The sequence below is a fragment of the Neomonachus schauinslandi genome, chromosome 5 (assembly GCF_002201575.2).
Source record: "Neomonachus schauinslandi chromosome 5, ASM220157v2, whole genome shotgun sequence".
Classification (NCBI taxonomy): Eukaryota; Metazoa; Chordata; class Mammalia; order Carnivora; family Phocidae; genus Neomonachus; species Neomonachus schauinslandi.
In genome coordinates this window covers 156,811,799-156,836,384 of record NC_058407.1, presented here as the reverse complement: position 1 = coordinate 156,836,384, position 24,586 = coordinate 156,811,799, and the positions used below count along the sequence as shown (strand labels likewise).

General features: G+C 47.8%; 1 protein-coding gene across 1 annotated transcript in view; it reads right to left on the bottom strand.

Moving 5' to 3' along the window:
• Nucleotides 1-21,714, bottom strand: part of HS3ST4 (heparan sulfate-glucosamine 3-sulfotransferase 4) — a 402,971-nt gene extending 381,257 nt beyond the window's left edge. The window contains 2 exon segments of the mRNA XM_021700565.1: nt 20,980-21,434; nt 21,436-21,714. Coding sequence (XP_021556240.1) covers nt 20,980-21,434; nt 21,436-21,714 — 734 coding nt within the window.
• Nucleotides 21,715-24,586: the final 2,872 nt, after the last annotated feature.

Sequence of the window (24,586 nt, the reverse complement as noted above, 5' to 3'; positions counted from 1 at the left end):
GATGTCACCTCAGACAAGTCACTTGTAATGTCCCATCTAGAAGTCTGTTCCTTCATCCGCAAAATAAGGACAACAATAAAGATTCATACGATGATCTACCTAGGACACTTAGCACAATGCCTGGGACGCAGAAGGTAGATGTTTCCACTGTAATTAAGTGTAGCCAAGAGCAACTGAAAACCCAAAATACTATGGCTTACCCAATACAGAAATTTATCTCTTTCATGTCCAGAGGGCTCCCCCTGGGCCCCTTCTATCCGTTGCTCCATCACTCTCAAGCTGGGGCTTTCTCACCATGGTGCCAATTACCATTCAAGCCTCAACTACTGTCTTCCCATTCTTGTCCACAGCAAAGACAAGAGTGTCCCCAAAAGGAATGTTTCCCAGAAGCCCCAGCCAGGACCTACTCTCAAATCCCACTGGCCCGAGCGTAACCTTATCAGCCAACATCAAGCAGAAAGAAGGCCAGGAAATAAAGTCTTGATTCCAGATTGTCGTGTGCGCAACAAATATGGAGAGACGACTAATGGCCTTGTTCACAGCAAGACACTGGAGGAAAAATTCTTCCATGGAAATTGGGCATTTTATGTCAAGGAGTGCCTCCATAAAAGATTATATGGGCAAATGTGACCGCAGACGCACCATCCATGGCAACTCGCCTTGCCACAGTAACAGGTGCATAATGTATCCGGGGAATTTTAAAGACCACCACCACGGCCATACCATAGGCAACTCTCCTTAATCACCGGTCCCCAGTGAAACTGTTCAGCTCTGGTCTTACCCAAGCTCTGCTGATCTCTTCCCTGGTCACATTGTGGGAGAAGCCTTCTGAGGGCTCTCCCCTCACGTGCACATGCCTGCCTCGGGATCTGCCCTCTGAATGACACAAGAAGCAACAGGTGCCAAGCTGGACTTCTCAGGGTCTGCAGAATCCTCCTGCAGGGCAGGTAGGGGGCAGGTCGGGGGCAGGAGGACTCCAGCTCTGCTGCACGGGACAGACTAAGGGCTTCCCCATCTGTCACAAACCGCCACCTCAGAAATCCAATCTTGCTTTAGAGCTAAAACAATCCTGTCACTCCACTTCAATTCGCTTGGGAAAGTTAAAAAAGGAATCTTTGGCCTCACTGTGAATTCTGAAGTCTTACGGAAAAAATGATCCTTCAGCAGTTCAAAGAGAAAAAGGGAGTATTTACTTTTTTTCCCCTTTCATGCCAAGGAGAAAGGAGCACTGAGTATTATTTTGATAATAGAAACTAAACTCTAAATAAGAGCATCCAAGAACGATAACCACACTCGAACTACTGATTTTCTTTCATCTCATGGTAATTGTACACAGAATCACCATCCTTATCATTAAAAGCTTTTATCAAGGGCCAGTAGGTACCTGGGGCACAAAAGGGGCTGAGTTTTACTAAATCTACATCATTACTTGGGGACGGCACAGAGGTCTTTCCCAAGAACTTAGAAAGAAGATTGCCTTCGGACAACTTACCAAAATATACCAAATTGTATCAACATTTTAAAAGTGCACAGTCTATCCATTTTTCTCTACAAAGGCAGGCAAGAGCACAGGAGTATCCTCTGCAGCCTTGTCTACAAAAAGAAAGGATGGAAATCACAGAGACGTCCATAAAGAGGGGAAGTTAAGTATATCATGATACAACCCTACAAGGAAGTACAATGTCGAGATGACAAAATAATGAACCTGATCTCTATGCAGGGTAATGGAAACAATGCTCACAGTCTGATGACTATGGAGTCAGCAGGTCTGGCTTAAGGGTCTCTCCCAGCTCTGTGCCCTTGAGCTGTGACCTCCAACATCTCTAAACTGGAGTTTGCCCGTCTGAAAAATGGGATAACAATGGGATGACGGCATAGGGTGGGGCAAGGATGAAACACAGCACTGAGCCTAGCAGGGGGTGAGGCACCAGCGTTGTTAAGTAACTACAGTGTTATGGGGGCGTGAATAGCATCAGTAACACCTCGGTGTCACCAGGCTGTAACAGTGACCACACCTGACTCTACTGCATTCATCACAGAAGGAAACACAGCTGACCCACCGTATGCAGTGGCTCCCTCCTGGGAATGAAGCTGGAAGTGCAGGAAGAGGAATGTGAGCAGTGGAAAGAGGAAATGTCTCTCGTTTTCTTTTTCATGTATTTATTAGCGTTTTACTTCTAACTCCAGCTCAAGTTACTTTTACAATAAAGTTTTTTTTTTTCATGATTGGCCTCTAAGAAGTCGATTTTAATTGCATCTCGTAACAGATGAGAGCAAAGATATGCAAAGTCCTTGGAAGGAGACTCTGAGCCTTGGGGACTTGATGTAACTCAACTGGAAATTAGTAAATGCATCTAAAGAAAGAATGGGACTCCCTGTGAGCTGGGGGGTGGAGATGTCACAGAGTCCCAGTTGCAGTTTAGAAAAAAGAGGGACAGCAGAGGTGGCCAAGGTATCCAAGCAGCTCGTAAGGGAGAGGGAATTTTGGCCCTCAGACCCATATTTACAAGTGCATCCTGAGGGCTCCTCACTTGGCTTTTGCTCTGTGTTATGGGTTAAACTGTGTCCCCCACCAAAACTCACGTGTTTAAGTCCTGAGTCCCTGGACTTCAGAACGTGACGGTATTTGGAGACAGGGCCTTTCAAGAGTGATTAAGGTAACGTGAAGTCATCCAACATGACTGGTGTTCTTAGAAGAAAAGGAAATAGGAACCCAGACACACAGAGGGAAAACCACGCAGAGACACAGAGAGGAGAAGACAACCATCTACAGGTCAAAGAGAGAGACCGCAGAAGAAACCAACCCTTCCAACACCTTGATCTTGGACTTCCAACCTCCTAAACTGTGAGAAAATAAACTTCTTTTGTTTCAGCCTCCCTGGTGTGTGGTATTGTGTGATGAAAGCTTGAGCCGATTAACACTCTGTTGGTGATTCTTTTGCCGTACGTGAACTTTACATTTTCTAGGAGCAAATCCCTCAGTCTTTATCTTTATGAATCTGGAGTTGTCTTATTTATTTATTTATTTATTTATTTATTTATTTATTTATTTAGAGAGGGAGTGCTGGAGGGAGGGGCAGAGGGAGAGAGAGGGAGTCTCAAGCAGACTCCACGCTGAGCATGGAGCCCGACACAGAGTTTGATCTCACATGAGATCATGACCTGAGCCAAAATCAAGAGTCAGAGCCACCCAGACACTCCTGTCATTTTTTAACGTAAATCTTGATTGAAAGGACTCTGCTGGGGTGCCTGGGTGGCTCAGTCGATTAAGCGTCTGCTTTCAGCTCAGGTCATGATCTCAGGGTCCTGGGATGGAGCCCCACATCAGGCTGTCCACTCAGTGGGGAGCCTGCTTCTTCTCCTCCCAGTTTGTGCTCTCTCACACTATTTCTGTCTCTCTCTCTCTCAAATGAATAAATGAAATCTTTAAAAAAAATGAAAGGACTTTGCCATCCCAATATTATTCAGATATATCCATACTGCCTTCTAATACTCTTATCATTTTTGGTGCTCTTGCTCTATCATGTTGTCTCTTTTGATTCATTCTTCATACGCAATTTATTTCTGTAACTTATGTGTGGTCAGGCCCTAACTTTTTGGGGTAGCCCATTGTCTACATTACTTTTATACTCATAAAAATGTTAATATTATATTATAGAAGTATATTTTAGACACAGAAAGACAGCCATGATACACTTTTAGGTGAAGAAAGTCCGTTTTAAAACATATATACATTTCTGAAAGAAAATGATTTATATATACTTTATAAATAATGAAAAATTTCTGGAAATATATACACTATACTAGGAATAGTTATCTTTGGGCAGCAGGGTTTTTTATGCTTTCAGTATTTTTGAATTGTCTTCTCTGAATACGTATCACTTAAAGAATAATAATTTAAGTGAAATCCTGGTGTGGACCAGGTCCTCTGCCAAGTGCTGGGCAATCAGGAAGATCTAGACAGGATTGTGACCAAAATACAGAATTTGATGGCGAGACTCTGGGATTCTGAGCAACTCACATTAGGTTCAGGGTGACCTTGGGCAAGTCACTGAACTTTCCCTACCTCATGTGTAAAATGGGGATAATAAGCACAGTTTCTCTCTCTCTCTCATGGGGTGGTCATGAGGGCTGTTATTTGCGGAGACGGTATATGAAAGCTCTTGGCATAACAAGCATTCAATCCATGGCACCATGATGTTTCTTACAAACGTGAAGAAGGGCAAAGCCCCAGGAACAGCAGGTGCCCGCTGGCAGGACAGGAGGAAATTCCATAGGTGTGATTCATAAGGTATAGCTGGGGGATAAGAAAAAAGGAGCCAGGCTCCAGCGTTCTTCGGTTCCATGTCAGCGGGCTTGCACTTTATTTTTTTTTTTTTAAGATTTTTATTTATTTGAGAGAGAGAAAGAGAGAGAGAGAGCACAAGCAGGGGGAGGGGCAGAGGGAGAGAGAGAAGCAGGCTCCCCGCTGAGCAGGGAGCCTGACGCAGGGCTCAATCCCAGGACCCTGAGATCATGACCTGAGCCGAAGGCAGACGCTTAACCAACTGAGCCACCCAGGTGCCCCTGGCATGCATCTTATAAAGACCGGGGGTGTTCATGTCACAGAGCTTTGTAACTAGGAAGTGATAGGATTACCAAAATTCGAGCCAACGGACCTTTCATGAAAAGGCTTTCCAAAGGCGGTTGCCAACCTCAGGAGGGAACAAAATTCCTCATCAGGAGCAAGAATGTGGCCATGATGTCACCAGCCCCTCCCTGCAGGGACATCACATACCAGGGCAGTGGGTCAGAAGTATGATGACAGAGAAGAGACGCTTTCCAGCCCTCATGCTGCCTTGAAATAGCCTAGGCTAAAGGGATTTTTTTTTTTTCCTCCCTCTCTTTTTAAAAAAACATACAGCCCAAGGCAATCCTCATACCTCGGCTGCCCCACATCGAGAAGGGGTAGCTGAGTCACCGGGTCTCGGAAGCTGCCAGCTCACAGCAGCTTGGAAAAATCAATATCTCTCTCTGAAGTTATCCAAAGTGCTGAGACCTGTAAACCAAACTCTAGTAGGTAGACATTATCAACAGTCTTTCACAGCATTAGGAGATGTAGGTTTATTTCCCAAACAGCCTCGAAAGGCGACAACGAAAGCTATTCTCCAAGATGCAGACGTGGGGAATTTGGCTGCCAGAGTGGTTCCCAGAGAATCACAGCTCTGTCTGCAGACAGACACGGGAGGCAGCTGGACTCCGCATAGGTGTGGACGCAACAATGTCTCAGCATCTCCTCTCTGAGAGGGAGCACGGCATGTGGCTTCGGGAAAGCACACCTTCTGCTCAACATCGTTCATCCTCAGGGAAATGCAAATCAAAACCACAAGGGGGTATCACCTCACACCTGTCAGAATGGCTAGAATCAAAAAGACAAGAAACAACAAATGCTGGCAAGGATGTGGAGGAAAAGAACTCTCATGCACCATTGGTGGGAATGCGCACTGGTGCAGCCACTGGGGAAGACAGCACGGAGGTTCCTCACAAAATTAAAAACAGAATTACTGTATGATCCAGTAATTTCACTGCTGGGTATTTTGCTCAAAGACAACAAAAGCACTAACTTGAAAAGACAGATTCGTCCTTATGTTTATTGCAGCATTATTTACAATAGCCAAGATATGGAAGCAAACCATCGATAGATAAATGGATAAAGAGGTGGTATATATATATACAATAGAATATTACTCAGCCATCAAAAGAATGAGATCTGGCCATTTGCAATGACATGGATGGAGCTAGAGAGTATAATGCCAAGTGATATAAGTCAGAGAAAGACAAATGCCACAGGATTTCCATATATGTGGAATTTAAGAAACAAAAGAACAAATGTAGAAAAAAAGGGATGAACGAAAAAGCAGACTCTTAACTACAGAGAACAAAGTGATGCTCACCAGAGGGGCAGCAGGCAGGGGATTTATGAAACAGGTGACAGGGATTAAGAGTACACTTATCTTGATGAGCACTGAGGAACGTATAGAAATGTTGAATCGTTACGTGGTACACCAGAAACTAATTTAACACTGTATGTTAACTACACTTCAAAAAAATAAATAAAAATTTAAAACTCTAACAACAATAACAAAAAAGAACGCATGCCTTTTTGTGGGTTGTGGTGGGGATTCAGTAAGATAATGAGGGGAACAGGGATGCACTAGGGTTCTCTTTTCATCGTAGAAACCCCCAGAGGAAGTTAGCTACGGTTAGTATGCCAAAGCACAGCTGCTGGAAAGAGACATCACCGAAGTGAACTTCCTGCATAATCTATTCGTGTTTCAATTTTGTCTGTTTCTCAAAAAACAGAATTTGTCAGAAGTCTTCAGAATCTTAAAATAAGTCACGAGAAATCTGGAAGAGAACAGTCTTTCTGTAAACAAATGTTCGTATAGATGTGCCCGGCTGAGGCTGGCTGACCAGCAGGGAAGTATTTCTGTTTCTCCTCCTTACTTGTCCCCATCTCTTTCCCATCCAGCAGGCAAACCCTGAAAGAGAAAAAGGCCCCGGGAGCTTCTTTTGGGGCAAAGTGAGGGAAGAGCCAGGCTCCCACTCCCAGGACACGGGGAGGGACGCTACGGCCAAAAGGGGACTCGGACAGTGTCAGGGAAAGTTGGGAGGCAGGGGCAAAATTCCAGAGTCACCCCTAAAACTGCCCTGGACCTCATAACTGACCCTGGGGCTTCAGAAGCTCCGGATCCCCAAGTTTCCAAGGAATCTCTGCTGAGGAACCTTCAAAAAGATCCTTCGGGATACCATTTTAACTCATAAGCAAGCCCCACTAATGCACTAGTGAGATTTCCCCAGACAATACACAAGGCACCCATTTTCAAACAAAGCGTCAAGATGCTAGATCTGACAAAAGAATTTTTCTTCCCAAAATGTGGACTTACTTTCATAAAAAGTCTACCAAAAGCATGAAAATTAAATCACACTTCATCCCATATCACAGGCCTTTACCTTTCTTTTTTTTTTTTTTTTTTTTTTCCCACAGAGAAAGAGAAGCACATGCAGTGGGAGTGGCCGACAGAGGGAGAGGGAGAAGCAGGATCCCCGCTGAGCAGGGAGCCCCATGTGGGACTCGATCCCAGAACCCTGGGATCATGACCTGAGCCGAAGACAGACGCTTAACCAACTAAGCCACCCAGGTGTCCCTCGCAAAAATTTACCTTAAATGAAAAGAGTAAAATGACCTAGAATCAGGGCTGTTCCAGAAATTCTGGGCTGTCTAGTTATGTTAAGATTGATCAAATGCCAAATCACTTCTCTCTCTCTTTTTGAAGTGAATCTGAGCAGAAGACTTTGTGTCAACTAAACAATTTCATTTGCTATTTGAAGAATTCTCATGTAAGACAGACAGTCCCTTTAAATTTTCCCAGGCAGCTGCTAGGAGTTGTTAAGGAAGTGACAGAAATAGAAAATATTGTAAATAAGTAATTAGTGATTTCTGAGGGGCAGGTTCTTTTGATATTTTTTTCAGGATTTCACTCAACTTAGGTACAGAGACAAGTTTCTTGTCTTGTTTTCCCTCTTCTCTATCTTTGCCTTCCTTCCTTCCTTTCTTTCTGTGTTAAAGAAGAGATGTAGAGTCAGGGCACCTGGGTGGCTCAGTCGGTTGAGTGCCCAACTCTTGATCTCAGCTCAGGTCTTGAACTCAGGGTTGTGAGTTCGAACCCCATGTTGGGCTCCATGTGGAGCCTGCTTAAAAAAATTTTTTTTTAATTTTTAGAACGAAGAGATGCAGCATCTTCCAGCTAGGGGAGGGAGATCTGAGCCACTCTGGCCCCACCTTGATAGAAAGACCCAGAACAGGACCCAAGGCTCCCATCTCCACGCAAGCCAGCAGAACTCTCAGTGCGCCTGTTTTATTCGGTTGTACTTTGGTGAAAGATTACATTTGAACAAAAGAGTCTCGAAACAGACATCTGGTGTTTTGGCACAAGTGAGCATCCATTTCCCTTCCTTGATACCCTCATCCTGGTTTTGCCCTGAGAAAACGCCCACATCTCCAACTCTGTGCCCCCAGGGGAACAGACTCCCGCTTCTCCTCCAGAGAGGCAGTGCCTCAAGCCTCACCCCATCTCTGGCAATGAGGACCGGTCGCTGGACCTGAGAGATCCAGAGACAACGTTTAAGCCCTAATTTTTTTTTAAGATTTTATTTATTTATTTGACAGAGAGAGAGAGAGCACTAGCAGGGGGAGCGGCAGAAGCAGGCTCCCCACTGAGCAGGGAGCCCAATGCAGAGCTCGATCCCAGGACCCTGGGATCATGACCTGAGCCGAAGGCAGACGCTTAACCGCCTGAGCCACCCAGGTGCCCCGAGAGCGAACCTCCTATAAAGCTTCTTATTTTATAAGGGCAAGTATGCAGGGTTAACCCAGGTTGGAAGGAGCAAGGAGCCACTCACACCTTTGATCTCAAGACATACCTTACTTTGGGGCTCAGCCTGTTTTGTAACCACTACCTAGTGGCAGTGTGCTTAAATAAGAGGGATAGCTGAGAGTTTCAGAAACATCTTTTAAATTGACCCCAGCAATGTCAAGGTCGTCTGTGGCACCAGATCAAAATTAGATCTTTCCTCCAGAATGGGGGAATGAAGAACCAGGAAATTAAGACACCAGAAATCTGGGTAGGGGTGGAGTAACTCTGTAATGCAGATAAATATTAAGGGCAATACTATATATACCAGCATTTTCCAGTGAGTGGAGTTTTCACCTGTAGGGGTGCATAAGAGGAGTCCCAGTAGTCCAGGAAAAGGCCAGGTTGAGGAGGAGGCAGAGGAGCAGAAGGATCAAATGAAGAAAGGACACAAACCATACAAATTATGTAAGGAAAAGCAATACAGGTGCCGGAGAAACAAGTGCAAAGGCCCTGAGGCAGGCCCACGTTTTGCTTCTTGGGAGCCTAGCGTGGCTCAAGCAGAGGAGCAACGAGAAGAGGCAAATAAATGTGGCTGGAAAGGTGAGCAGGGGTCTGATTCTGTAGGGTCCTTGAATTACGGTCACGACTTAAAATTTCTAGGTTGACAAGAAGCCATTGGAAATTTAAAGTACAAGAGTGATATAGTCTGATTTATGTTCTAAAAGGATTACTTACTATAGTTAACTATGTGAAGAGCAGACTACAGAGGGGCAAGAACGCCAGCAGGGACAAGAGCAGGAGTCTATGTCAGCAGCATGGGGAGGGGGAGGGTGGTACCAAAACAGGCGGTACCAGATACACAGATACATACACACACAGATAGATAACAGGGGCTCCTGGGGGGCTCAGTCGGCTAAGTGTCTGACTCCTGATTTCGCTCAGATCATGATCTCAGGATCCTGGGATCAAGCCCCGCATCAGGATCTGGGCTGGGTGTGGAGCCTGCTTAAGATTCTCTCTCTCCCTCTCCCTCCCTCGCCAGGCAGCACTGACTGCTACAAACTTTGAGTATCAGCTTTCACTATGTAGGAGACAAGTCGTCTATGGTATTTAAGCCACTGTATGTTGAGGTCTCCGTGCTCCAGCACTTTCGTCTTTACCCTAACTAGTACAGCGACCATCTGCAAACAGTGGATGGTTACATCGATGCTGCTGTTTGGCGAGAGACCTAGAAGAGCCCCAAAGGTGATTATTTTCCAGAAAAGGAGAAAAAAGCAAGGGAAGAAAAGAAACGAGAAGGTGGTTGCCAGAGATGTCCGAGGAGAGCGTACTCCTGCATTAACAAATGACCACGAGTGGACTGGCTTCATGGTTCTGGAAGTCAGAAGTCAGAAATGGGTCTCCATGGGCTCACATTAAAAGCATCATCAGGCTGCATTCCTTCTGGAAGCCTTAGGGAAGAATCAATTGCCTTCCCTTTTCCCTCGCTTCTAGAAACTGCCTGAATTCCTTGGCTTGTGGCTGCTTCCTCTATCTTCAAAGCCAACAAGAGCAGTCTGAGTTCCCCAAGTTCTCTTCCTCTGCCTCCCTCCTCCACTTGAAAGGATCCTTGTGATTACGCTGGCCCATCCAGACAATCTGGGATGATCCCCATTTGAGGTAAGCCATTTAGCAACCACAATTCCACCTGCAACCTAATTCCCCTTTGCCACACAATCTAGCATAGTCACACATTCCGGAGATTAGGACAAGGACATTTCTGGGGAGGGGGACATATTCTGCCTTTTACAGGTTAGAACGCAGGCTACTCCTACAGCCAGAAGGTGGGAAGGGAATTATGACGACTCGGGAAATGCAGACAGAGTGCACAAGAAAATGAGATGATAGGTCAACTGAGAGAAAACAGAGAGAACCTTCTGCGCACTTCCAAAGGTCACCAACTGCGGGGCAATCCTAAGAAGCCAATGTGCCCTAAATATAGCTTTTTTATGGTTTTTCAATATAAAAGGATGATGGGCAGGTAAGAGTAATGCAGAGTGATATTCTCCAGGAATTCTGGGGATCTTGATGCAGTCCGTCCTAACCAATGTTTGATATCCGAGCTACATAACAGTTTCTGTAAATTAAACTTAGCCTAACTTTATGATAAGAATGTCCTGTATTTCAGGTACTCCCTGGAGTGCAACATTCCAGAAAACCAATTACCTGGGGGAATTCATGAAAACGTGCACAGATTAATAACAACGAACATGTGCAGACCACGCAGATCCCAGCACATCATCACTATTCCATCCTCACAAAATCACTGTGGCGTTCTTAGAGGTCGTGATTCCCATTTTAGAGATGAGGAAACAAAGGCTTGGAGGCTAATTATGCGTCCATGCACATCAAGCAAGGTCGACACAGAAATCAGACTCAAGTCCTGAATTTCTAATTCCAGGTTCAGCTTTCTATTTCACAACACCACACAGCTCCAAAGAGTCAGAGCATCCTGTGACAGAGGCACTCAGGTAGTCGGCCTCCGATTTCCTCGGCTCCAAGGACACCCAAACCTTGAAAGCCCTGCAGAAGCCTTACCCTGGACACACAGGGAAAGGTGTATCTGCACCTAGAGTGAGTAACAACCAAACACAGGGCCTCCGCGTAACCCTTTGATTATTGAACGACACTTACGTCGTTCTGATAATGCATCTAGAGAAACATAATTGAAACTACTCTCAGAACATAATGGTCCATCAGAAATAATCCAAGCTCGGGCACCTGGGTGGCTCAGTCGGTTGGGTGGCTGCCTTCAGCTCGGGTCATGATCCCAGGGTCCTGGGATCAAGCCCCGCATCAGGCTCCTTGCTCAGCAGGGAGCCTGCTTCTCCCCTGCCTGCCATTCCCCCTGCTTGTGCTTACTCTCTGTCTCTCTCTCGCTTGCTCACTCTGTGTCAAATAAATAAATAAAAAATCTTTAAAAAAAAAGAAAGAATCCAAGCTCTTCTAAAATGTTGTCACCTGGCTTGTGACAACCCGCCGTGTGACTCAGTCACTTGCCCTTCTGAAGTCCGACTTTTTTTTTTTTGAGATTTTATTTATTTATTTGACAGAGACACAGCGAGAGAGGGAACACAAGCAGGGGGAGTGGGAGAGGGAGAAGCAGGCTTCCCGCGGAACAGAGAGCCTGATGCAGGGCTCGATCCCAGGATCCTGACATCATGACCTGAGCCGAAGGCAGACGCTTAACCACTGAGCCACCCAGGCGCCCTTGAAGTCTGACTCTCTTTATTGGCAAAAGTGGGATAAGGAAGAATCTACTTCGTAAGGCTACTATGAGGAATACATAGATAGTGTTGTGTGCTGGAGGGAACCTTTTGGGGAGACTGTCTAGCCCACAGAGCTGGGTTGAGTGGGTTTCTCTTTCTTGCACCCAAAATAGTCTTGCAAAGATAGTATTGTGAAAGAGCCTAGAACAATTCTTAGCCAGGGTTCCCAAGAAATGTGTTATTTCTTTTCCGAAGCCTGAAGTTTTGCAAGCAAACAGCACATAGAGGGTAATCCTTTCATTCATTAGTTCATTGATTCAAAATCAGTGACTGGGGTGCCTGGGTGACTCTGTCTGTTAAGTGTCCTGATTTTAGCTCAGGGTCATGATCTTAGGGTTGTGAGACTGAGCCCCCGTCAGGCTCAATGGGCGCGGAACCTGCTTGAGAGTCTCTCGCTCCCCTTCCCTCTGCCCCTCCCCTGTGCTCACTCTCTCTCTCTCTCCCCCCTCTCTCTAAAAAAAAAACAAAAACAAAATCAGTGATTAATTAACCACCATTATGGAGCAACTACTGTGTGCCAAGTACTGATCTGGGCACTGTCAAGGAAAAGACCGACAGGACCCCTGGTCCCTTGTAGTCCCCCTTCCAGCAAGAGGGAGATGAGTAATCCGTATGATTTGGGAAAGCAATATATTTTGTGAAGAAAATAAAACAGCAGAACACTCTCAGAAGGAGAAACAGGTTTTTACAAAAGCATATAGTTGGAAAAGGTCTTTTTGAAGAGGTGGAATTTAAGCCAACACTTGAAGGATGAGGAGACACAACCAGTTTAGAGTCTGCGGGCAGAGTATTCTGGTGCAGGGAACAGAAAATAAAAAGGCTCTTCAAGTAGGAATGAGGCTGGGCCCAGAACAGAGAGGAAGCCACTGCCCCAGTTTGTCGGTGGGACCAGAACCCGCCCCCGCCCCGGCCTGTCCCGTAGGCAGGCCAGTCCATCCGTACACAGGAGATCCAGAATGTCTAGCAGGGAAAGGTGCACAATTATTATTCACTCCCTGCGGCAGAAGGACAACACTTCCGGGGAAAAGAGCTTTGAGACAAATTAAAGGAGATGCTGTGTGTTTGGGGCCAAAGACTTGGGTCTGAAGCTCAACTCCACATCCTGAGCCAGTTACTTGACCTCTGTTCACCTCAGTTTCCCTCACCTGGAAAACGTGGGTGATACCAGGACCCCTGTCCCATGCTCCCTGTGAAGACTGAATGAAGATGGTGCCCAGAGCAGAGCGTGGCCATTCCCACCACCACTACGGCCCTTCTTTCCCACCCAAACGTTCATCTCCCTGTTCCACTGAAAACAGCCATTACTTGTCTCTGATTTGTTTTTTCCCCTTCGTGCATCTACATCTACTAATTTACACCAATCCAACAGTTAATCCATACCTCGGCACAGTCCAACCATCCGTGAACTGAGGATATAAAGCAGAGCACCCCCCCAACAAGGAACTGAATTTAATGGGAATGTTTTTAGTGTTACACCATTAAAGGTGATGCTGGCTTTGGGGACGATCCTATTTTATCAGCAGGTGTTCTAAAAAGCAGGAATATTTAATATTATCAGCTCTATTTTTAGCATCCATAAAGTGAATCACAGGATTTTTCTCATTTGCTCATAGTAAGAGTCAATCACATTGTTAGATCGCCCAAGATCGAACCATCCTTCCATTCCTGGAATAAATCCCACTTTGTCAGCGCTTTTATTACCTTGTAATGTAATTATTTACTTGTCCATTTCCCTATTTTATAAGCTCTCTCAGATCACTGCCATGACTGATTCATGTTTGACCCCAGCACATAGTTGATAATCAATACATGTTTAAATAAAAAATAAATGAATGAATAAAGTTACAAGGGCACTGGACCTCCCCAGACTAACCCTTTGTACCTCCTTCTAAATTAAAATACTCAGATCAGGTACATGTCCCAGACTGGATCTTTACATGTTTAATAAGCATGTGGTTCAACTGGTCCCCTCTTCTAGCATCGGAACCCTGGAGCACCTCATTCTTGTGGGGAAATTGTTCCCTATGGTTTCAGTGAGACTAACTCTGCTTCCTTGCTCCCACCACTATTCCAACCCAAAGGGGTGACCTCATCACTCCCTGGTCTAATTGGAGTACTACACCATGACTGCTTTAAGAACAGGTATATGACCCAACCTGGGCCAAACACAACTCCAGGAATTTCTTATAGAAATTCTTTAAGAAAAATGATTTCCAAAAGAACTGATAAACATAAATATGTTTGTCTGGGGTAGCTGCTTACCACCATCTTGGCTAAAATGTGGTGAGACAACCTATCCGAGAATGAAGCAAGGTCGAGAAAACCATGCCAAAGGATGGAAAGAGACAGAGACCTAGTGATATCATTTGAGCCCCTGGATCCAGCTGTTCCTGAAGTCATTACCCCCTACATTTCCCAATTACATAAGCCAGTAAATTACCTTTTCTATGTATAATAGTTTAAGATCATTTCTATTATTTGCAACCAAAAAAACACTAACTCATGTGTTGTTTTGCTTCCCCATGAATATGCTTTGTACAATCTTAAATAAAGGTAAAAAAAAATTTTTAAAGGGAGGCAATCCTAACTAGTGAGTGTTAAAACAAAAACGAAAAAACCGCCTGCTTTTAATTAATGGCAAGATGGGCTAAAAGACTCCCTTAGTGAATTATAATTTCTGACTGAAATTCCCAAGACAGTTATAGAGGAGCCTGTTAAACCGCAGAAACCAATGGAATCAAGAGATTACTTTAACGGGGCGGCAGTTCAATCAGTCACAGAGATATCATCCATTATGCAAAACCAAAACCTTTAAAACTTCCTACCATACAACACTAGCCATCTCTCATTCACCTAAAATCTCAAGTCCTCTCTCCTGACTCAATTTAAAAGTAAAAACGACTGGTGTGATCTACAAAAATAAAAATAACTAAGTCATGTCATGAGAGCTGAAAAAACCAGTGAAAGGAGCCAAATCTCAAGCCCAGGGAGTTTGGCGGGGGTCTTCTTGAACAGTCCTGCCTTCTCAAATGCTTTCTGCCCCGCAGAAAAATTGAAGGCAAGCAGGCCCTTGGCATTCTAAATGCCTCTGTAGCTATCCAGGCCAAGCAGCAACAATTCCTACTGTAGGTTCAAGAAAATGTCAGTGCGCAAGCCCAGAGTGCCAGCCCATTTCCCTACCTCAGCCCCTTGGTGGAGAATTCTGGCTACAACTACTTCATGAAATCAGACTCTTCTCCTTCAGCTCCAGTTACAACAGACCAACTTCTGGAATCCGGTTTTGATTATTCTCTGGAGAGCTACTGAAGAGCTGCTTCAGGGTTTGAAATCCCTCATTCAGACATAATCTTGAAATAAAAGGCTGTATTCAAATGAAAAATGCATTACAGCTTTCTCTTTAGGACCTTCAGTACTGATGCGCAGGGAAAATGAAGAAGAAAGGCAAGGGGGAAATGAAAGAGAAAGAGAGGAAAGTAGGAGAGAGCGATGTCCTCCATCACAAACTCATTTCATCATCGCATAATCCCTTGGAAGGGAAGTAATACTGAGCCCATTCTGCAGATAAAGAAACTGAGGCCTGGTGGTCACACCAGGAAGACACAGTGGCTTCTGGCTCAGAGACCAATAAGAACATGCTCCAAACAATGTTGCTTCTCCCCTACTAGTTTCCTCACTCTGAAAAGTCTAACACAGAAGTCTGTTCTAGAACCCAAGTGTGTCACTGAATGGACCTTTGGAGACAATATAGTCTCATTATCTAAGAAGCAGAATTTTTTTAAAAAGAAAGAAACAGACCAAGTAACCTGAGGTCCAATACAACTAGTAATGTGGCAGAGCAAAAGCTAGAACCCAATTATTTTCATCTCTTGGGTCTTACTGAACCCACCTGACCGGAATCTGTTTTATAGGTGCAACTTATATATATATGGATCACATTCGACGCTCCTGATTAATGAGTGAACAACTGAAGAGTTGTCCCGCCTTCAAGAAAACGTTCACTGAGAACAAAAGGGAAATGTATTTGTGAATTGTCTATTTCTGCCTCAGTGTTCCTATTTATCTCCAGCTCCTTTTGTTATTGTTGCAATATATCTGGGAGGTATTCCCCGCCCCCCTTGCTGTTGCAAAATCTGTAAAGGGGGAAAAAATGGAAACTAAAATAGCACATGTAAGCCACAATTCTGGCAAGTGCAAAGCGTCTGGCTATGCCAGTTACTTTCTGAAATGAGTTTAAACCAGAGGTCACAAACTGGTAGCCAGCTGGCTGTATCCAGCCCACAGATGTATTTTGTTTGTCCCACAGTGCTGGCCCACACGAGGCTTTTAAGAAATTTTAATCGGGTTTGCCAAAGTTAAAAACCAAGAGATTTCACATCAAAGCCTGGATTTCCAATTTCTCCTACCAAGTGGAGGATGTGGTTAACATTTGCACACAGAAAAGGGTAGCTGGAAGAGAGCAGTGGCTGAGACCCGCAGATGGAGAAGTGCCCCCGGTTTCTCCCCTCGTCTATTTCACTGGGTTTCCGAGTTGGTGACCCTTGGTTTAAAGTCAGGCAGATGTAGACTGCAAAGCCAATCATTATTAGACTTTTCCCAAAAACATCCCCAATAGGAGACTCTTCATCCAGTATTAGGACAGCTGTGATCAAAGGTAAAGCAGAGGAGACCAAAATGATTTGAGAAATTAAAAAAAAAAAAAAAACAGGAGTTGGGTCCATTTGGATTTCTGCTCTAAGATACTCATTTGGGGGGGCGGGGAATACATTCACCTTTATTACTTCATTTATTCTCCCCAACAATCCTGCGAGGAAGGAATTATTCCCAGATAAACAAACTGAAAATGAGTGATATTAAGTCAGTTATCTACCCAAAATTATTCAACCAGTAAGTTGTAAAACCAGATTTTGAACCCAGTTTTGTCCAGCTACAAACACTATGCTTTAGGAATACTGAAAGAACCCTTTATAAAGCCACGAGGCTTGTTTCTGCCTCAGGGCCTTTGCATCTGCCATTCCCGCTATTGGAAACCACTCTACCCAGATCTCTACATGGCAGACTCTTATTCTTTCACTTCATTTACTTCACCCTCACAGGGAAGTTTCCCTAGTCATTTGATTTAAAATAACCTAGGCGTGCACACACACACGCACACACTAATTTCTCTCTAGACCCCTGCTACTCAAAATGAGGTCCAGAGATCAGCAGCATCTGCAGCACCTAGAAGTTAGAAATGCAGACTCTCAGGGCCTTCCGCAGACCTGCTGAATCAGAATCCTACATGTTCACAACATCCCAGGTGACGCGTGCACGTTTAAAGCTTAAAAAGCACTGCTCTACTAGGAGCCCTGCCCAGTGAAAATATAATGTGAGTCACCAGCATGATGGTACATTTTCTAGTAGCCACACGAAAAAGGTAACAAGAAAGACTGTTTCCTGTCTCCCCTGCCCACCACTTCAATGTCAGTTTCAGGAGCACAAAGTGCTTAGTCACCACTTTATCCCCGGTCCTTACAACAGTTCTGGGTACATGGTAAGATATTATTAAAATGTTGGTTAAATGTAAGAAGGAAGGAAGGAAAACATCTTGCTAGTATTGTGTGTGGTGGTGAGATACAAAGGAAGAAACCAAGAAACCAGTATTGTGAAACTGGATAGATGCGGTCAGCTCAACCACTGACCCAGCTGAGCAACCCTGAGCAAGTCATTTGCACTCCAAGGGCCACCTGTAAAACACGAAGGCTGCTATGTCATCCACAACCCTCATTATGACACTCATACACGAGAGGACGTCCACGAAGTGCCCGGCTCCATAAAGAACAAGCATTCCCTAACTGCCAGTGTCTTTCTGGCGTCCTCCCTCATTCTCCAGATACGCAGCACAAACAGTGCTGCAGACCACCTTCCTAGGGATAGCACAAGCACGACTATGGGGACGGTCTTCCTGAGTGATTTTCCCCTAGCCAATGGAAGGAGCGTATTCACTGTTGGCAGTGCAGACCATCTGAAACCATGGAGGTTCCCTTCCCATCTCCCCGGGCCTGAGGTGTTTCCAAAGCCAAGGTCAGGGTTGCTGCACAGTTGCTGCAAAGCCATGGGGGAGGTCACACCACAAGGCAGCCCTGTCACTTGGATGAGTTCTGCCGGGGCTGCCAGGTCCCACCCCTTAGAAGAGTATAAGGTCTCTGCCCAGAGGGCTTGGAGCAGCCCGTTCTGGAAGGTGCCTTGGGGCTTAGCCCTTTTATTTTACTGGTTTGGAGGGGTGAGGAGAAGAGGGTCAAGTCTACCCCCCCACACACACTTATGAGTCATGGGCCTGGGTCAATCCACCAAGGGAGGCTTGCTTCTCCCATAGTTTTAACACTCCCATCCTAATCCATTAGTCTATCTTGCCCTGAAATCTGAGGCACGCGTTCCAATCTCAAATGTGTTTTTAAATCACATTAGATCAACAGCATAGGAGAAAGCAAAACCCGGATTTAGACAAGGCTGGAGTGACACGGAGAGAAAAAAACTCCCAGGGCTGCTCCGCTGGGATAGGATGAAAGCCCAAACCAATGCTGCCGGGAGCTGCCCCCAAATTCTCACTTCTCCCTCTGGCTGATAACAGCAGACCCCAGAAACACTTGCAGAATTAGGCTCTCGCAGAAGCACCTCGACAAGAAAAAGGGAAAGAAAACAAGTGGGGGAGAGAATCAAAACCTTTCATTCATCTGTGGCCCTCTCCTCTGGCAAGTGGAAGATTTTGCATTGACTACTCCGCGGATGGGGAGAAAGCGTGGCCATTCAAGCACATTCAAGCACAGATGCCGCCATTTATAAGATGCAGTTGGAGCAGGGAAATAAGAGGAAGGCTTTCCTTTACTGGTTTGAACTGATGCCACCGTTTCCTTTTCTACAATATAATGAGGATGTCATCCCCTCTTCCTCCAGGGGAGAGACAGGAGCCTGAAGAGACAGAGCCCGTGAAAATCCCACAAATACCCTCAAAGCACTGCTGTCCCTCGTAAGGCTGGAGAGGTATCCAAGCAGCCTCAGCACACTCCCATGGGCCAAAGGGGTTTCTAGAAGTCTTCTCAGCAGCCAGGCTTGGGTGGCTACTGATACTCTCTGTGTTACATAGATTCTTCTCCAGCACTTGCAGTCGGCACCTATAAGCACTACAAGGATCTGCCGTGGGTGAGACACTGGGGTCAAGGATGGGGAGGCCACAGAGAAATCCCATGGTCCTGTTAAGTGAGGATCAAGGGAATCTGCCCACATGTCTTAAGTATAACAGTTCTGTGGATGGGTACCAAATATTCACACTCAGCCCCAAAGACCACATGAGGGACGGCCGGGAGTACCACAGTGCTAGGATAGAACCTTCCACAGCCCTGTCATGCCTGTCTCCATGCCTCCTCTTCCCAGCCCTCGGCATGAAAGAAGATTAAGAAAATCTGGCATCTCCTGTCCTCTCATTCAGAAAATTCTCCAGCCCCACCAATGGGACCTCCTGACACACATTCCACCACGAACCCTTCAGCAAACTTTAAGGCATCTGAATAAAACAGTCCCTTCTCTATTTCCAGCTGCTACAAAGCAACCCGAACACATGTTGGAAAGATGTGATCTTTATGCCTCGCTCTCCCCCAGAAGGGTACTTGGCACTTCTCCTGAGATACACAGCTTTAAAATTAGAATTGAAAAAGCCACTGTTACCCTCATAGGGCCGAGGCTACCTCACAGCAGAAACCAGAACATCCCCATAATCAACAATTAAACAACTGAAACCCTCCCAAGACATCATACCCCTTCTCTATATTGCTGTTGTTGCATTAATCATCCTAACACCTTTTTAATTATAATCGCAAACTGGAAGCCATGGCTCGTGATGTTATAAATACTGATTTTTCCAGTTAAATTAGGCATTTGCTGTTTTATGTTTTGATAGGAAGGGGTTGTTTGAAGCCTCCTAAAATATTGCAATTAGATTTCGCTGTTGAAACAGACAAGACATTAACAGACACATTTGCTGTTTCAGTTTAATGTGGTGGAATGTACTTCTCTCAAGCTTTGAAAGCATAAGGCATATTTTTTAAAGTGGAAGAAATCAATCACAATACACCCATTTATTATCTATTTCTTAAGTTAAGCTATTTCTAAAACTTTTCCCAGGCTGTAATTTAAACTTAGAAAGCACATCTCTTCAACACGAAGGGAACTTGTCAGGAAACAATCCTCGAATTTTACCTATTGGCTCTGTTAAGACGATAACATCACTTTAGCTGACAAAGCCTGTGTTTCTGTTTGACAACTGCAATTAATTACTGAGATGCAACAGAGATGGGGCCAGCCATCCAGATCTATTTTCCAGAGAGATCTAAAACGGAAGGAAGGGAGGGGAGCAAAGGAGGTTTGTTTTTGGAATCTGCACCAGTATGGAGTTAAATGCTATGGCTGGCAAGAAAGCTGGATTACTAATTTATTTTACCTGCACCTAACTTTCTACTCCTCTTCTCCCTTTCTCTCACCACGGGCAGAGGGTGGAAAAGGAGAGAGGTGAACATTTCACAAGCCAGAAGCTCCAATCTGTTGCGAAGGAGGCGCGGGTTGGAAAGGGCACGGGTGCAGTGCACAGAAACTCTTAGGGCACCAACTGTCATGTAGACACTGATGCTGCCGAGGCAGAACCAACCCAGGGTTCATTCAGCCACGGGGGATATAAAGTTCTGGAGATGGGGGGCATCCCTGGTCTTTACTACAAAGCCAGAACTTGCCAGCATCATCTTTTTAACTGTTGCCTGTTCATTTTGCTCTAACCTGAGAATACTAAAGTTGGATTCCAGCCACGCAAATGCGTTTCAGGGCGATTTGGAGAGATTCCAGGGGATCTCAAAGCCCCTAGAGCCATCTAGCTCGTTCCTTGGCGTCCCCAACGCAGAAGCCCAGAGCCCCGCCAGAGCCCGGGCTAGGAAACACCCCGCGGGCACGAAGGCTGGGGATTCCCAGGCTAGGAACTGGGCAGATTCAGAAGGAATCTCCCCGGATGAGAAACCGGAGGCAGACAGAAGCAAGGCGACACCTCCACCCCTCGTCCTGAAATAAAGTGACCCTTGGCCATAGTCCAGCCCTCTCCGCCGCTCCCCCTGAGCGGCCCCGCCAGGGTTGGCAGAGCCCCCATTGGGGCTTAAGGGCTCTCGGGACGGCGGCGCCTGGGTGTCCAAGGGCCCGGAAAGCGGCGGCTCGCGCCGGGTCTCCGGTGCGTCCATCCCATCCCGCCGAGCCCAGGGTCCTACCTGTACCACTCCAGCCCCTTTTCGTAGTTCCTGTCGAAGAAGTGCGGCTCAACGCCCACCGCCCGCACGTCCGGGTGGACTCGGATCGCCTCCAGCAGCGCGCGGGTCCCTCCTTTCTTGACCCCAATGATAAGCGCCTGTGGCAGCTTCTTCTCCCCATAGTCCGGGGTGCTCGCGGCGCCGCCCCTCTCGCTGCTCCCGTTGGCCGCTCTCCGGCCTGCGAGCTCCTCGTCGGTGGTGCTGGACTCCTGCGCTTCCCTCTCCAGCAGCGCGCTCTGCGCCGTGATCATCTCGCCGGGGGCCAGCGGGGTCCGGAGCCAGGCGTCCCGGGCGCCCCCGCCGCCGCTCGCCAGCCCCCAGCCGTCGGCCCCGGGGGCGGCGGGCTGTTCGGGGGGCTCGGGCGGCTCCCCGCGGCTCGCGTTGTCCGGCGGCGGCGGCGCGGGCGGCTGCGAGGGGGGCGCCGAGGCGCACGGGGGGAGGCGGCAGAGAGGGTGGCGGCGGGCTCGGTGGGGGCTCAGCGGCGGCGCCCGGCGGCTCCTGCAGCGCCAGGGGGAACTGCAGGGAGCCCGAGCCGCCCAGGAGGCTGTAGCACAGGTAGGTGACGGACAGGGACAAGGTGCACATAAAAAGCAGCTTGCGCGCCGGCGGCCCCTTAGCAGAGACGCCGGGCGGCGGCGGCGCGGCGAGAGGTGGAGGCGGAGGCGGAGGCGGAGGAGGTGCGGGCCACGGGGCCATCGCGGCTCCCGGCTCGCGGCGGCGGCGGCGGCGGCCCCCGGCGCTGCCCGGACATGGTTTCAGCCGCCGCCCCCGCCGCCGCCGCCGCCGCCGCTGCCCAGCCGCCCCGGCTGCATGAAGCGACGCCGCTGCGCCCCCGGCCCTGGCCGCTGTCCCGCTGCGCCGGGGGGGAGCCCGGCCGCATGGCCCCCTCCCCACTCTTCCCGCGGAGTCCGGGCGGCCCCCCACCACCCCCCCTCAGCCTCTGTCAAGGGGACCGAGGGGGGCGCGCGGACCCGCCGGCTGCACCTGCTCCGTCTGCAGCGCCCCCGCTTCCCCGGCTCCGCCGCGGCTCCTGCTTCAGCCTCTGCCGCCGCCGCCGCGCGCTGTTGCAGCCCCGAGTTCCTTCCCCGCTGCTAACTTTCTGCCGGGAGAGCCGAGAGGCGCGGAGGGGAGGAGGAGGGGGCCGGGCGCGCGCCCCGCGCCGCCGAGGGAGGGGGAGTGCGCCTCGCGCGCGCCCGCGGAGGGGGGCGCGGAAGCGGAGGCGTGCGCTGGGGCTGGGGCGCCCGGGAGAGCGGAGATCGTGCCCCCCCCCCCGCACTCGACACTCAAGCACTGGAGGCGGGCCCCGCCCAGCCCCGCGTGCTTCTCCTCGCCGGGGAGCCTGGGACGCTGCGCTCTCCATCCCTCTCCCGATACTTTTAGCGACACGGAGACCGACGCCAGCCGCCGGTGCCGCGCACCGGGGAGCTGGGGGCCCGAGGACGGCGAGCTGTCGCTTCCCCTTTTCCCCTGGGGACTCCAGGCCAACTCGGCCCATCCCTGACCCGCCCTTCTCTCACCCCGGATATCCTCCTGCCGGGGGCCCGGGAATGATTTCTTCTCTGTAACTGTTTTCCCCTCCAAACTTCCATCTTTCCAGCCTCCCCATCTTACCCTGGAGCTCCTGGTGGGTGGAGTTTTGACACAAGCCCCCAGGTATCACAGCCCCAGAGCTTTTGCGACTGTCCCGCCACTGGTGACTGTGCTTTCTGCTCCAAAAGAGGAGGCTGTCCCCTACCCGACACCCTTAACCATAGGTACACCTGCGCCACTAAAGGAGTTCAGATTTCTCTGGACTGAAATAGACTTGAGCCCATCATCGCTCTGAACACCTAATAAGCAGAGACAAGTTGGGTTGCAGGGTGTCTGTGCATCGCTTCATTGAATTTTTTAAAGTATATTTTCTTTGCAGAGAGATTTCCATCCCTCACCTCCCTCTCCTGGGGGGAATGGTAAACATCAGAAGGCTCTGGAAGATTCAAAACTAGACACTGCTTCCCGTTGCGGTTTGCTCGGGGAGGTAGCGGGAATGGGAGGAAGAGGCAGAGTGATAAACTGAGGCACTCTAGCGAACTCTGCTTCCTGGGGACAGGGGCTGGGCCGGCACACCCCTCGGGCCAGGCTCTCCCAGGCTCTGGCTCCCGTGTGAGTCCTGTTTACCCTGCTAGCCACAGCTGGGTGCCTCGTGGGACCCAGGTGCTTTCCCTGGGCAGGCTGATGTGGTTGGCATCTCTGGTTTTGTTTGATCACATAATAGGAACAACAGTTGAAAGAAAATGTATATAATGTCTAAATATTAACTAGATACCTAGTGCCAAAGAGGGGGGAAAAATGTTAATCAAATAAGATGAAGAACACGGACTTTTCCCTGAGTGAACAAAAGCTCACTGCTGCTCTCAGCTGGACATGAGTTTCCTTCACTGCAGCTTTAGTTCAGATAAAGATTATTCCTTTATAATATATTTTTTATGGTACACTGGAGACCTCTGAAATGCAGAGTCTGGTGTCCTGTAAATCATTCCCTGTAACTAGGGATGCTTTTTCAAACACCACACAACTGCATTACTGTAATGTTAATGGGATGAGGCCAACTGGAGCAGAAAGAAACACATGCTTGGCCCATCCCTCTTTCCACTCTGAGCCCGGTTCTGGGTGGTCAGCCAGGAGGCCCCAGTTGTAGCAAATTTTGCCACCGCCACGGCCCATCTTCCTTTCAATGCCCAGGTACCAGGACACCCGGCATCTGGCCCAGGGCTCTCTGTGCCTGGAGCCCACATTTCTCCATGCACCCCCTCAACAATCCACATGAACCTGCTCTGTATCTAGCTTTACTACACATGCACTTCTCCAATTTGGAAAGGTTTTGATCCAATGGCTTTAAAATTGAACCCAGAGATGACAAACGGAGAGCTGGGTGTGGCCAGCAGAGTGATATTAAGAAATTTAAACTGGTTGCAATATTTTAAGTTGAGGGCTTCCCTCCCCCCCACACCCCGCCTGCCCCCATAAAATCTGGGTATGAGATTTCTGTTGAAATAGCAGATTGTCCCCACACCTTTCTCTTACTTGCCTGGGCACTGCCAATGAGGAAACTTGCCAGCATCCCTTCTGCCTCTTGTCCCCAAATAGTCACACATGAGTAAGAGACTCTTGACAGAATAAAAGCCACTGGTGAAATGTTAGGTCCCATAACTGATAGGGAAGAGGTGGTCTGGGGGGAAGGAGTTTTGTAGACTTCTTACTTAGGCAGTTGCCTATTTTTTTCCCACTCCTGATCCAGGCTTTTTCTGGGAGCAAATTTTTGAGAAACCTATAATGAAAAGTAGGAGCCACCTACATAGGGAGAACTCAGACTTCATTCAGCAATTCCCAATGGGTCTGGAGACTGGATAAGATTTTTTTTTTTCTGTTTCCACTGCCAACACCCATGCTCATTCAGGCTTCTCAGAGTTTTTAGAATATTCCTCCAGCTGGTCTCCAGGTCTGCGGGTGCCTCATTTCCAAACATCCCAGACACCAATAGCAGATCAATCAATCAATCATAGCTCTGTTAATGCCCTCTATGGCTCAA